Below are 13,449 nucleotides of genomic sequence, written 5' to 3'. Positions count from 1 at the left end.
GATGATGATGGCCAAATGACCGACTATTTTTCCAACGAATACAAAAGTTTTGCACATAGATAGCACTGAATAGAATACCTCTATGAATATAGTGGACGTTCTTATAGGCATGTCATTGGTAGCTAAAATTAGAGACCGCAGTGCATTGCGCCGGCGGGAATTCGATATGCTGCCAAGAAGGTGATTCTAGGAGATGCATTTCGATAGCCTTTCACTAACGAATCGTTACAGGTTGCGGGGGGTATATAGGGAGATCGCGATGATTTAAACAAAATCATCAACACTGTCCGCGATGTGAACTAGCTTGAATTATAAGTTAAATTGGAAGGAGGATACTTTTCATAGGGAAGTGGGTGAAGCTGTAGCTCGTTTGGCTAATATATTTAACCAGATAGAGAAAGCCTACCGAACTGTATAGCATCTAATAGGTGCAATCAAAAAACAAGTAGTAATTAGTTCTAGGACAAGGTTTCCAACCACATTTCATGTAATGTTTCGGCAGGGTGCCTTGAGTCGATACAACAAGTTCCTCGAGCACCGACGTACAAGCCAGATTTCTCTTCTCTCTTCCAGATAGCAGGCTACACCCATAAGTTATCCACCGGCGCAATGCTAACAAGACAGAGCGCCTGCGGCATCCCAAACACAAGTGACCTGGAAAGGCTCTCCCTGTGTGGAATCAAAATCCTTCACGTCCACCCGCAAGCAAGTCATACACCATTCATAGTGTACTAGCTGTGTGGTCAACCGGATAATACGAGGCATTTAAAAAAGAAGGCTGCGTACATCTTATTTATCAACAAAACAAACACTCCCTATCAAACATTATCCATCTTGCCTTGAATGGTATCTAATCTTTCAAGGTGTCTGCCTCCCATGGATATTGTTTTTCCGGGTGACTCACACGCTTTGTATGCATCTTTTTTTACACATCTTTCCGCTGTGGTTTACACGCTTATTCGATATGATATCTTTTTCATGAGCTGCAGACAGCTCTTTGAATAGAAAGGGAATAATTGTTACGGCATACAAAAAGGAATGATCAAACAACGGACAAATGAATTACCGAGGGTTTCAGCCCTGGACCTCTTACGTGAGGAATACGAACCATGGTCGATATAAAATATATGAATGCTTGGAAGTTGTAGTCTTCTAAGGATTAGTTTCTGTACCTAATTTATCAAAGAGTTCCATCGGATATCATTATTCTTTATCTGCCTAACTCTTTGATGTCAACTTTAATCAACGACTCGTAGCACTTGACAAAGAACCGAAGTAATGCAAACAATAGCCATCCATCGACTGTATTAATAACACCATGCGCCGAAACACAGGCCAAAGCACCTTGTGACCGTTAAACCCAATTTTCCAACTTCATGTTCCTATTTAGACGGCGGGGGCAGCTTCTGTGCATCGTTAGTTTTCTATTTCGATATCGGTGCTGTGTAATTCGGATCATACCGGTCTGCTGGGTGAGCAGGAGGCCGTAACGCTTCTTCAGGGTAACACGGTGACTAAAGACGAAAATGTTAGCTCAACTTTCATTCTTGACATTGTCTTGCTGTTATATTATATTGACATACCGAGAGTACTTGTCATCGGGAGAGAAACGGGCGGGGTGACTTGAGTATATGTGAGTGACTGCAGATATTAAATGACTAGGGAATTCTCAAGCATACGCGGACTTGGAGACCTTGCCGTCAACGACCTGAAGGTAACAAATTAGCAACCGGATATCCATACAAGGCAGCAGGAATGACCAACCTTCTTCAGGGTGTAGACACGCTTGCCATCGGCACCGAGGGTGTACTGAATGTTGGTTAGCGAGGTTGTTCCTGTCGAGATAATGTCTTGGTGTTCAATGGTGATCGCGACTGTCGCTAACGTACCATAAGATGCATTCTAAACGGGACAAAAAGTCAGCAAATGTACAAAGAAGGAGACGCCAATGTTCGAATACAATTGTCCATTTAATACTTACTTGGCGGTTTGGGAGTGTAGGTGGGCGTTAAAGATATGCTTGAGTCGTAATTGCTGGAGGCGGAGGAATTTTTTTTTGACGCCGACGCACTTGGACCGCCCTGCTTAGTCAGCACATGCGCTTAAAAACTCGAGCTTTGCAACTCTGACTTCTTCCCACCCATCGACCTTGTGAGAAAATCAATTCGATTTTCCAACTGTGTTAATGATGCACTGACGCTGTCGTTATGATCAGCTTGATCGGATAGCTGGAATAATTTTTATCGCACCATACTTTGGCCCAACGTCGACACAATATTTGGGCCACAGACCCTGGAGGTGAGTCTTACTGCAGCTTTCCGGAGCTTCAAATTTTTCTTTTCCCCAACACACTTGCCCACCCCCCTCTTCTATGATGACGAATTACAAACTCAGGCAATTGGCACTTTGATTTCTAGCCTTTGTCGATGATAGTTTGATTTGACTACAACGGTATCTGAGAAGACCATCGTTATGCAATTTTTATACTCGCGTATGACCAAGAAGACATCAGCTAACCCTGTCTCTTCTCAGATTCTATTTTCTCTTTTATCAATAAACTCAGTAATCTTTGAATATGGCGGAAACCATCAGCGCCCCAGCTGGACCCGTCGTGGAAGGGAAAATCCCTACTAGGACACCCCGTCCTTCAAGGCCCAACTACAGGGACATTCATCGCTATCCTCTACCCGTCCAAATTCACAATTTTCCATCTGTAATTCCTCATAATCCTCTTTCTCTCATTAGTGTTGCCCTCTCGTATCTATCTTGCTTGATCTCCCCTCCCCCCTCCACAAGAAGTCTATACTGCATACTTCGACAAGGTCACCTCCTCTATCCATGTCACCGACGAGCGAGCAATCAAGGCCTTGTGGCAGATGGGTTTCTTCGGCAAGGGTAATCTGAGTCGAAGTGAGCCTAGCTGGCTGGAGCGTGAAAAGAAACGCAGAGGGTTCTTGGGTGGTAACACTAGTGAGGAGGCTACAAGGAAACGCCGTACGGAACGTCGCGAGTTGAAGCTTGAACGTGCGAGGGTGGAAAAGTTGATGATCGAGGAAAGGCTCAAAGCCGAGGCTGCTGCTCGAGAGTCTGGCTCTGAAATTCCAGATCTAGATGTTTTCACTGATGGACAGCCTCCATCAGCTGTGATGACTGAAAGGTTCTCAGTCAAAAAGGCCATGGATGCTAAATACCAAAGGCAGCAAGAAGAACGCCATAAGAAACGAGAGCAAGAACGCCTTCAAAATGGAGGCACTACTCCTACCACTGATCAGTCTGAGCTTAACGGCAAAACTGTTCGATTCTCTCCCACCGTCCAGCAGCAGGAATCTCCTCCTTTGCCTAAGAATGATGCCGAGGAAGAAGAAGATGACGAAGACATCGTCCTTGAAAATGAGGAGCATCTTCAACTCTCCAACGAGGAGGCTTTCTTCCTGGTGTACACACTCGGTGCATTGCAAGTGCTCGATCGCGACACTAATACCGTGATTCCAACCTCCTCCCTATTCCCACTCTTATGCCACCATTCCTATTTTCCGCCACGCATCACATGCGACGAGGTGCAGTCCGACGACCCTTTCCTAATCTCATACGCTGTGTACCACCACTTCCGATCTCTCGGATGGGTCATTCGCTCAGGCGTGAAATTCGGAACGGATTATTTACTCTATAATCGCGGCCCCGTTTTCTCGCACGCCGAGTTCGCTGTCATCGTTGTGCCTTCCTATGAGCACCCTTACTGGACAGAGACCCAGGAGCGCCGCGACCACGTTGCACAAAAACAAGATAGAAGCTGGTGGTGGCTGCACTGTGTCAACCGAGTTCAGGCTCAAGTAAGAAAGAGTCTCGTTATTGTCTATGTTCAAATACCACCACCTTTATCTTCAGTGGATGACATTGGTGGTGTCCTCGGTCGTTACAGAGTGCGAGAGTTCCTTCTTCGCCGATGGCTCCCGAATCGGAGTCGTGATTAACAGTCTTATGCCTTGCAAGATTATGATATTCTTACAATGCTTTTATCTACCATGTACAACTATGATATTTGGGCTTCAGATACCCTATTCAATACCAGAATTTCTATTAAATTCAAGCATTTTAAGCCAAACTTTATTGATTAACCTAGTAAATGCGTATTCTCTTCAGACAAATCTCATTCAATGTTCTTACTTTGCTGTTGAACCTCTACTTTCGTTCTACCATCACATACATCATGACCCCGGGAGCATCAGGGCACACGACTTCGGCTTGTGCTGGTAATAAAATGAGCACGCTAGTTCTAAAGAGGTAATATTACTGAACTCAAAGTTCTCCGCAAATCACGTGCACCACGCGTTTCGCGTCTTCGATTCTTTTTCACAGTCGGTCTCGATGGATTCGATGCCCCGCTGTCCAAAAGCTTCTTAACTTCAAAATCTTATCATCTAGCCGAGGTATAGTATGGCAATTTCAGAAATATCTAGCTAGACACAAAGGCGGAATAATGGAGACTCAGGACAGCATCGACATTGCCCGTCTGCAACGCGTCGCGTTGGGGCTTGTATGTAATAACCTGCAGCGTTCCAGACCCTCTCATTGGACTAATTTTCATATCTTCAGGAGCACGAACCATCCCAGTCCAGTTTCTTCAAGCCATCCGAATTATCCAAACTTCCCCAAACCCAATCTACGAATTCCAATCACCACGCAACCCCCTCTCATGGTGAGGATTCTGCAACTGCCGACCGATTCCATCCTGAAATCTTCTCCGACGCCGCCGATCTCCTCGATCAACTGTCAGATCCCTCATTGATGAAACAGCATGAAACGGACCCAATGAATTCTACAAGCAGTGAGAACAACAAGACTATCTCAGTCTCCGAGCCATCACCCGCAACGATGGACCCTGCCACCGTCATCCCGAGCGATACCCAAGTTGTCTCACAATCCGTGTACGATAGCATCATTCAGAAAAATGGGGAATCTATGTATGATGCTTCAGAAAATGGGGCAGACGGTGCTACACTTATGACATTGCATAAAGGTGACAGTGGACACATTGATCTTCTCGACGGATTTGATACATTACAACATGACACCAATGTATCACCTGAACAAGATGAAGGAAGCAATTATGATCCAACCGAGTCCTCTCCATTGCCATACCACCCCGAGTTCTTCCCTGAATCCCAGCGCTTCTTAACCGCTACCCCGGGGACTGCTGTGAAGATCAATCGAACCCCACGAACATTGGCCGAGACCCCTAGTCTTTCACGGAATCCTCTCGCTGGAGAAATCGAGTCGAGCGGAGGCTTCATGGGTCTGAGCCAGCTATTTAGAGCCACGCAGGCCCCGTCTTCTCCCCTTGTCCATGGCGTTCAGACAGAAATTCCATCCGATCGTCCATCCCCGAATATTCCAATACAACAAGCACGAGTCATCCATAATCCTTCATCGCCGCTGGTTCATTTCGCCAGAGAATCCTCAGAGCCGAATCTCAACTATATATCTATGAAAGAATCACAATCAAGGCGTGATAGGACTTTGGGCGAGAGATTAACTCGGTCAGCAGATGATATGCAATCGGATGATCCACTTGATCAAGAATTCAACAAAGAGTCCAGTTTCGTCGAGAATGCCCGACGACAGCGGCAGCTAGACGAAGAAGCCGCTGCTCAATTTGCAGCACTGAACGCTCCTGACGGGCTGGATACTTGGGCTCCTTCCCCAGATGGAACTGATGTACACAATGAAAATGCAGGGGCGGGAAGCGAGGAAGAAACGGAACAGGAAGATGAAATTGCTCCACAAGTACCCCAATCGCAAGAACTTGCTCATTCTTCAGAAGAGGATAAAGAAAACTTCAATGGCCCTACTGGTCCTGTGATTGGACATAGCAGTGCGCATGATCGGCTCTCACAGGCCCTAGCAATCGACAGTGGATCATCATCGCGAAACGACACAATACCGCAAAGTGAGGCCAGGACTACTCAACTCGACTCAATGGAGGAGCGCGTTCCAGAAAGCCACGAGGATCAGTATCCTAGCCGATCTTCTCAGGTGATGGTAATGGATTCGCAGCAGTCGCCTCTGCCATCACCCAGGCCTGACAACCATCAGTCCGACCCGCAGCCACAGCCTGATGAGATGGAGCTTGACCCTGCCCCGGTAAATGCTGAAAACGAGAATAAGTCACCTGCCCAGAACCACAAGCGGAATTCGCCATCTCCTTCACAACAAGCAGAGCACCGACCAGATGCAAACGCAAGTCCCCACCAACATGATTTCGGGGCTGAGATAATTAAAAATACTTCATCCAACGAAATCAATCGCCCTCCATCCAGCAACTCTCATAAGCCACAGATGACTGCACCACTTGGGAATAGCTCTCAAACTGGCGATGGGAACAAGTCTTCTTCAATGCCTTCCCGCATCACTGAAACACCTGTTCACCCACGCCCCACTGTTGACGATATGGCCGGATTGACAAGTATTCCCGAAACAAGCCCCAATAATACCGAGAACAATGACTGGGAGGCGCAATCAAATGCCGATGGAATGAACAATGAGGATGACGACCTTCCCCCCATGTTCCCTGTTGGTAGCGCCCATCGCATTAGCCAAGTGAGAGGCGTACAGTCTCGTGCGCTCTCATCGCCTATCAAGGGTTTACAAGCACAAGCACAGGCTCAGGTTCTGTCTAGCCCGAGTGGAAGACAACGTCGTGCGTTGACTGATATTGCCTCCGACTGTTCCCCTCAAGTCGACTTCAAGTTCGGGGACATCTCCTTTGATATATTCACTGCCGAAGACGAGCAATTCAATTCCCTAGTTATTGATGGCTCTCCAACTCGCCCTCGCAAAAGACGACGAGGTAATCTAGGCCAGAGCTTAGGTCCAAGCTTCAACACATCTGACACTGCAGTTCCCGCAACTCCACGAGCGCTGCCTCCGAAGACTACAGAGCCCATCCGTGAAAGTCCTGTTCAACAACTTTCCACTACGCCAGAACAGCAGCCTAAAACTGCTGTGCGCAAGCGCGGTAGGCCCCCTCGTCAAGACAAAAACATCTGGGAAATTGAGAACTCTCCACAACAGCAGATCATACGACGAAGGGGGAGGTATCCCAAGCAGCCGGTGCCAAAAGCAGCCGCGGAGCGCCCTATATCAGTGGAGAAAGAGCAAATTCAAAAGTCTTCGCAACCTGCTGTGATTATCTACAATTCTCAGCAGACCAAATCATCGCAACGCATTCTTTCATCACAGAATACTCAATTGTCGGAGCTGACGGATCTTGATTACGACTCTGAAGACCGGCTTCCGTCAGAAAGCAATGCCACCAACAGTCCCCCGACAACACCACGTGCCTTTACTGCTCCTTTTGAAAAGGTTGAGGTTGCTCCAACTCAGGTTCTTGCGGTGTGGCAAGGCCAGAAACGTGCATACTACCCCGGTAATTGCTTAGGAATACCGCCTAGTCATCCGGACACAAAGCTTTATGTGAAATTTGAAGACAGCGCCCCTGTTGAGGTGATTAAAAGCGCAGTCAAGAGGCTTGAACTGCGGGTTGGGGACGGAGTCAAAGTTGAAATGCGTGGTGTTCCCAAGGTCACCCATATTATCCGTGGCTTCGACAATAAGCTCACCAAAGATGACATCGCTCGTGCCACTGCAAGTGGGTATACTCCTCAAACCGATATTTACGGCTATTCTACATTGATACTCGGTCCTAAACAACGCAAAAGTCTTCCCAGCGGCGGCCTCAATAAGCGGGAGAATCTTATCAAGGTACCGATCTCTCAGATCTATTTAGACACGATTCTTTGGAATCAGCTCAAAGACCGCCACTTTTCATATCAGCCAGAACCAGCCCCCCAGACGGTTGCCTCTCACACTCACACTCATGCCCATACCCCCTCCGAAAAGTCCTCTCTGCCTGGGTCTCCCAGCGCACGCCTGCCTCGATCTACCCAGTCTACAGGCGGAGTATTTGCAGACATGGCTTTTGCTGTCTCCTTCAAAGAGGGTGAGGCTTCCAAGAATCGGATTACAAAACTTATCACAGATAATGGTGGAAAGGTTTTGCATGACGGCTTTACGGAACTATTTGAACCTGCATCAATTCTTCCTTTCGACACACCGCCGAGATTACACGGGAAGTCTACGGCTGGTAGTCACGGGCTACAATTAACACCTTTCGCCGAGAGTATGGGTTTTGCTTGTCTGATCGCCGATACTTACTCTCGTCGCGAAAAATATATGCAGGCACTAGCACTTGGTCTACCTTGTCTCTCAGGTCGATGGGTCGAAGACTGCGTCGCCGCCGGACATGTTATTGATTGGGAGATCTATCTGCTGCCTGCTGGCGACTCAACATACCTTAATGGCGCCACAAAATCTAGAATGATGATACCCACGCCACCTTCGGAGTCTCGCCTCGCCGAGACAATTGGCGCAAGACCCAAAATGCTAACGGGAAAGTCTGTGCTTATTGTAACAGGACGTGGGAAGTCAGAGGAGAAGCGCAAGGCATACATATTCCTCACATTTGCCTTGGGCGCTTCACGCGTTGAACGTGTACCTGATCTTGAGACTGTCCGTGCTATACTAGAATATCAAACACAGGTCTCTCTTCCTTGCAAATGGGACCTGATCTATGTTGACGATTCAGATTATGCTTCTGCTACATCTATGCTGACTCCCAAGACACGGAGAGTCTCCCAAGTTCATGGCAAGAAGCGCAAATTTGACATGTCAGATTCCACGGATGATTCGAAACCCATCGCGATGGTTGTTGGGAATGAGTTCTTTTGTCAAAGTTTGATCCTGGGAAGGCTGTTTGCGCAGCGATGAAAATCTAAATTTATGTATTTTTTAACTTGTCACTTTATTTTGATGATACCAATTCCCATTACAGCGCTTCAATTGCTTGATGCAGCTTTGTTTCAGACAAATTATCCACTTTTTTCCACCGATGCTTACAACGTGAATTCCCATACGGCCGAGCGAAGCAGGTGTTCTCATTAAGATGTAACTTCCCCATGTGGTAAAGAGTATCATTATTTTACGATTTGAATTTGAGCTTTCCACCGAGTACCCCGATACAGTAGATTGATCAATTTCAGGACCACCTAACTATAGAGTTACCTTGCCCAGTCTCAAGTGCATTGCTTGAACAGTAACCACCTCGGCATTTATAAATCCAAAAATTATAACTGATTATTGTGTAATACTCAGGAACTTAATGGGTTCCATCTCCCATCTGTCCAGTGCTGAATTCTCTGGCTATATCTCTCGTAATGCCCGACCTAGTTGTTTGCTTCCAAGTTGGTCTTCTCCTAATTGACAAGCCATGATGAATTCTTTTCCCAGGAATTTTGATATTAGATAGACAATGCCTTTTATGAATGGTAGAGGGGTATCTGAGCAGGCTGCTCCACGTTGAATAAATTTCGATCGGGGGTTTTCTGCTCTACCACTCTCAGGAACGGAAGATATTTGAACACCAAATGCTATGGATGATGTGGTAATATAGGAGTTTCTGTTGCTCATATATATCTTTTTCAGTTATTAAAGATGAGGTATCATATTCTGAAAATTCAATTTGTCTTCATAAACACTTTAAAACACTTATAATCAGTATAAGTGACAGCAGTTTCCAAGGGAAGCCTATGGTGGTTTTGACGCGAAGCAAAGCCGAAATTGTGGGCCATTTAAATGGTACATTTTCATCGCTAGAAACACCTTGATACAGAGAGTCTCTAAGATACTCTGTGGAATAAAGGAACATTCGAGAGTTCTGTCGGAGAGCGAGATAAACTCCGAGATCCCATGCTAGCTTGAAGATTCTTGCAACCAATAACTGAGCTTCAATTTAACACCGTGGTTCATCCTCGGGAAAGTTATTCAATGCATCATACGAGTCGCATGTTTAATTTCTTGATACTGGGCCCTTGGCTAGTCTCGGGAAGAGCAAATCATATTCTCGCCTGATGAGGAAAGCTGTGCTACAGTCTAGCATTTAATTTCGAATATGCGTGCATGTTCTTGGATCTCTACAATCATGGGATGCATAAATGAATCCTAATAACCCAGGATGGAATCCATGCCTGGACTTCTCCTCATCCTAGCAAGTTGAATGTTCAAAAGTAGTATTCAAGTATGCTCCAAAGAACTTGCAATACTATACTTGCCTTGTGGTTTATCTTTCCTTTCTCCTTCGGCTTTTGTGAAGAAGAAACCTTTTATCGGGATGTGGCCATCATAGGTGGTGGCGCCTCGGGAACCTTCGCTGCACTTAAGCTTAAAGAGCAAGGCAAATCGATTATCGTAATCGAAAAAGAAAATTCACTTGGTGGTCATACCAATACCTACCAGGATCCAGGCACCAGGCAGACTGCGGAGTACGGTGTTCAGGTCTTCCATAACCAGCTGGTAGTTAGGGACCTTTTTAAGCGACTCAATGTATCTTGGACCATTGCCATCTTACAAGATGATCCATTTCCTCCGAGATTTCTGGACCCGAAGACCGCTGAGCCGGTTCATTACTCCAGCCCTAATGCCACTGCAGCCCTGGGTGCATACGCAGCTCAACTGGCAAAGTATCCTGACCTTGAACGAGGCTTCTTTCTTCCGGATCCTGTCCCCGAAGACTTATTGACGCCATTTGGAGAATTCTTGCAGAAATACCCAGATATTCAGGATGCAACTTTTATAGCCTTCAGTTATGGACAGGGCCTAGGCGATTATCTCAAACAACCAACATTGTACGTCTTCAAAAACTTCGGGTTGGATATTGTGCGTGATATTTCAAGTGGCTTTATAGTCACTGCAAATCACAACAACTATGATATCTACGCACGTGCAGCAGAGGTCCTTCAGCGCGATCTGCTTTTGAATAGTATTGTCGCTAGTACAACGCAGAGAGATGACAATGGCGTCGACATGAACATCCGAACACCAAATGGGAATACCAGAGTGTTAGCAAAAAAGCTCTTGATCACGATACCTCCAAAGTTGGAAAATCTGGGCCATTTTGCACTAGATCATTGCGAGTCTATTACCTTTGCAAGGTTCAACAACACGGGTTACTATTCATCGTTAGTGAATAATACTGGGCTGCCACAAAACTTCACTGCCTACTCTGTGAGCCCAGATACCCAGCAGAATATCCCTATTCTGCCCGGCGTATATAACGTTGTTCCGACGTCGATTGATGGTGTCTTTGCTATCAAATATGGCAGTCCGAGCAGTTTATCCGATGACTATGTCAAACGCGAGATCATCTCGTATGTCAAAAAGCTGCAGGCCAACGGGCATGCGAACCCGGTATCAGGAGATCCAACGTTTGTGGCCTATGCAAATCACGATCCCTTTGAGTTAACTGTGTCTCCGGCAGAGATTGCTCGTGGCTTTTACAGAGACTTTTATTCTTTGCAAGGCTACCGAAGCACTTGGTATACGGGAGCCGCGTTTCATACGCAAGATTCATCGATGCTCTGGAGGTTCACTGATTCTTACGTGCTTCCGCCGTTGTTAAAATCGTTTGGTTCATGATCTTGGTTACGGTTTCAAATTGCTGTAATTGGATAAAGATCTTGCCCATTGATGTCTATCAATACTAGTAGCTTGTGTTATTTCTTGATGTATGATTCTCAAACAAATATTTGAAGGGATCAGATGCAATTTTGGCTATATAAAACCAAGGACAAGGACACAAGACCTAGCTTACCTACTTGAAAAGATGTTCTGAGATTGGAGCCCAACTTAATCAATTGGTATAAAAGAGATTCAGTTCAAAATGGTACAGATTGAGATATAAATTGTTGATAAACTTAGAAGTTCTTTCTATAATACAGAAACACCGGAGATAAACCCTCATATCGCTACAGAAATCCAAAATTGCTGGATTGCATCATGCACACTTATTTGGCCTTCTTGCCAGCCTTCTTCTTACCCTTCAGACTCTTCATCTGGGCAGCCCGCTCAGCACGAGCCTGTCGCTTTCTCCACGCCAGCCAACGGTTTCCACGATCATATGATTGAGCAAAGACACCAGCCTTCTCAGCAGCACGACCGATAACCCAGTTGGCCTCACGGTACATGTAACCAGGACGGAGTTGAGGGCCGGACTCAGCATCAACGGCGGCGACGGAACCGACCTGGACGCCGTTCTCATCGATGGAAGCAACCATATCAGGTTGCTGGGAGACAGGCACCAATCGTGGGACAGAGACCATATTCAACTTGCGTCGGCTGGGCGCATTGCGCGGAACGGGAAGCGTGCCCTCCTTCTCAAAGACAACACCGATGTATCGTCGTTCTGTGTGAAGTTCGGGATCGAGATAGTACCGGACGTAGCCGGCTTGAGTTGCGTAGATTGTGTGGTCACGGCCCATGGCGCAGTTCTCGCCGGGGAACCATTTTGATCCACGCTGCTTGAAGATGATACAGCCCGGAACGACGTACTCACCGCCAGATCGCTTCGCGCCGAGACGCTTACCGGCGGGATCGCGCGAGTGTCGATTGGCCGTACCTTGGGAGGCGTGAGAGGCGTAACGCACTTGAGAGAATGGGAGGAGGGTGTGAGAGAGAGAAGGTATGGGAGTGGTTTTCGGGATCGCGAGATTTGCGGAGAGGGTTCGTGAAATGAGGGATTGCGGCTGGTAAAGACTCTGAGATGAGCGGATTGAGGGAGCGAATGCCCGTTCCAGCGCCCTTAGAGGCGCCAGAATTCTGGGTTGCAACATTGTTGGGCAATTCGTGGAGAGTTTGGGGTTGCGGAAGTTGAACCTCCGTAGGGGAACTTTTCCTGGAGGCTTGGCGTCACGTGTGTAGCTTGTAAACTGGCTTTATCTATACTTGACCTCCGATTACCCCAGACAACTCACGTCGAATCTTGCTTGTTGCTTCTGTTAACTTAAAGCTTCATGATGCAAGTATTTATTCAATCCCTATGGGCTTTTCTCATGATGGTGTCTGTCGCTCAGGCTCAATTCAACTTTTTCGATCATATGTTCGGGGGCAACCAGCAACAACCAGGCCAACAGCAGGCCCCCCAGAATGTCCCTAGCGACAGCGGTCGGTACCAAAACATGTGGGCTCAGTGTATGTCTCTTGTGCTTCCGGTCTATCAGAATGTATCATTTCGCTAACATATGTCCTTCCATAGCTCAATGCAGCAACTACCTTTGCCCCGGAACTCTCGCATGCGTTAGCTTCCCACACCACTGCCCATGCCCGCATCCCGATGTCGAAGACAAGGTTGAGCTAGGAGAAGGAAGCGCAATTTGCGTGTCCAGGGGAGGCTTCAAAGACGGCGAAGCGACAAGAAAGATTGAATTGGCTCGAAAAGGACTCTTATAAGGAATGACTCTAAATTCCTGGGATCTACTCTTGAAGCATTGGAACTGCATTTATATCCGCTTTACATCAACGCATGGAAGACTTTAAAACGAAACGAAGCACGTTGCCCAT

General features: G+C 46.8%; 6 protein-coding genes across 6 annotated transcripts; 4 read left to right on the top strand and 2 right to left on the bottom strand.

Moving 5' to 3' along the window:
* Nucleotides 1–1,386: 1,386 nt before the first annotated feature.
* On the bottom strand, nt 1,387–2,840 carry N7478_005605 (H/ACA ribonucleoprotein complex subunit NOP10; the record flags this gene model as incomplete). Its single annotated transcript, XM_056921819.1, has 8 exons — nt 1,387–1,406; nt 1,462–1,514; nt 1,584–1,622; nt 1,680–1,708; nt 1,765–1,809; nt 1,890–1,902; nt 1,982–2,070; nt 2,814–2,840. The coding sequence occupies 8 exons, from the start codon at nt 2,838–2,840 to the stop codon at nt 1,387–1,389; spliced, it is 315 nt and encodes a 104-aa protein (XP_056779856.1).
* A 36-nt stretch (nt 2,841–2,876) lies between these two features.
* Nucleotides 2,877–3,971, top strand: sen2 (tRNA splicing endonuclease subunit SEN2; the record flags this gene model as incomplete). The annotated part of the gene is made up of 1 exon (XM_056921818.1): nt 2,877–3,971. The coding sequence occupies one exon, from the start codon at nt 2,877–2,879 to the stop codon at nt 3,969–3,971; it is 1,095 nt and encodes a 364-aa protein (XP_056779855.1).
* A 506-nt stretch (nt 3,972–4,477) lies between these two features.
* On the top strand, nt 4,478–8,826 carry N7478_005603 (chromatin-binding protein RAD9; the record flags this gene model as incomplete). Its single annotated transcript, XM_056921817.1, has 2 exons — nt 4,478–4,534; nt 4,594–8,826. The coding sequence occupies 2 exons, from the start codon at nt 4,478–4,480 to the stop codon at nt 8,824–8,826; spliced, it is 4,290 nt and encodes a 1,429-aa protein (XP_056779854.1).
* A 1,308-nt stretch (nt 8,827–10,134) lies between these two features.
* Nucleotides 10,135–11,529, top strand: N7478_005602 (amine oxidase, flavin-containing superfamily; the record flags this gene model as incomplete). The annotated part of the gene is made up of 1 exon (XM_056921816.1): nt 10,135–11,529. The coding sequence occupies one exon, from the start codon at nt 10,135–10,137 to the stop codon at nt 11,527–11,529; it is 1,395 nt and encodes a 464-aa protein (XP_056779853.1).
* Nucleotides 11,530–11,897: 368 nt separating this feature from the next.
* Nucleotides 11,898–12,722, bottom strand: N7478_005601 (mitochondrial 54S ribosomal protein bL27m; the record flags this gene model as incomplete). The annotated part of the gene is made up of 1 exon (XM_056921815.1): nt 11,898–12,722. The coding sequence occupies one exon, from the start codon at nt 12,720–12,722 to the stop codon at nt 11,898–11,900; it is 825 nt and encodes a 274-aa protein (XP_056779852.1).
* Nucleotides 12,723–12,944: 222 nt separating this feature from the next.
* Nucleotides 12,945–13,338, top strand: lcl2 (the record flags this gene model as incomplete). Its single annotated transcript, XM_056921814.1, has 2 exons — nt 12,945–13,080; nt 13,145–13,338. The coding sequence occupies 2 exons, from the start codon at nt 12,945–12,947 to the stop codon at nt 13,336–13,338; spliced, it is 330 nt and encodes a 109-aa protein (XP_056779851.1).
* Between the last annotated feature and the right edge of the window lie 111 nt (nt 13,339–13,449).

This window comes from Penicillium angulare (genome assembly GCF_028827245.1).
Source record: "Penicillium angulare strain IBT 27051 chromosome Unknown utg000004l_segment0_segment0, whole genome shotgun sequence".
In the NCBI taxonomy this organism is placed as follows: domain Eukaryota; kingdom Fungi; phylum Ascomycota; class Eurotiomycetes; order Eurotiales; family Aspergillaceae; genus Penicillium; species Penicillium angulare.
This window is presented reverse-complemented; position numbering and strand designations above follow the sequence as displayed.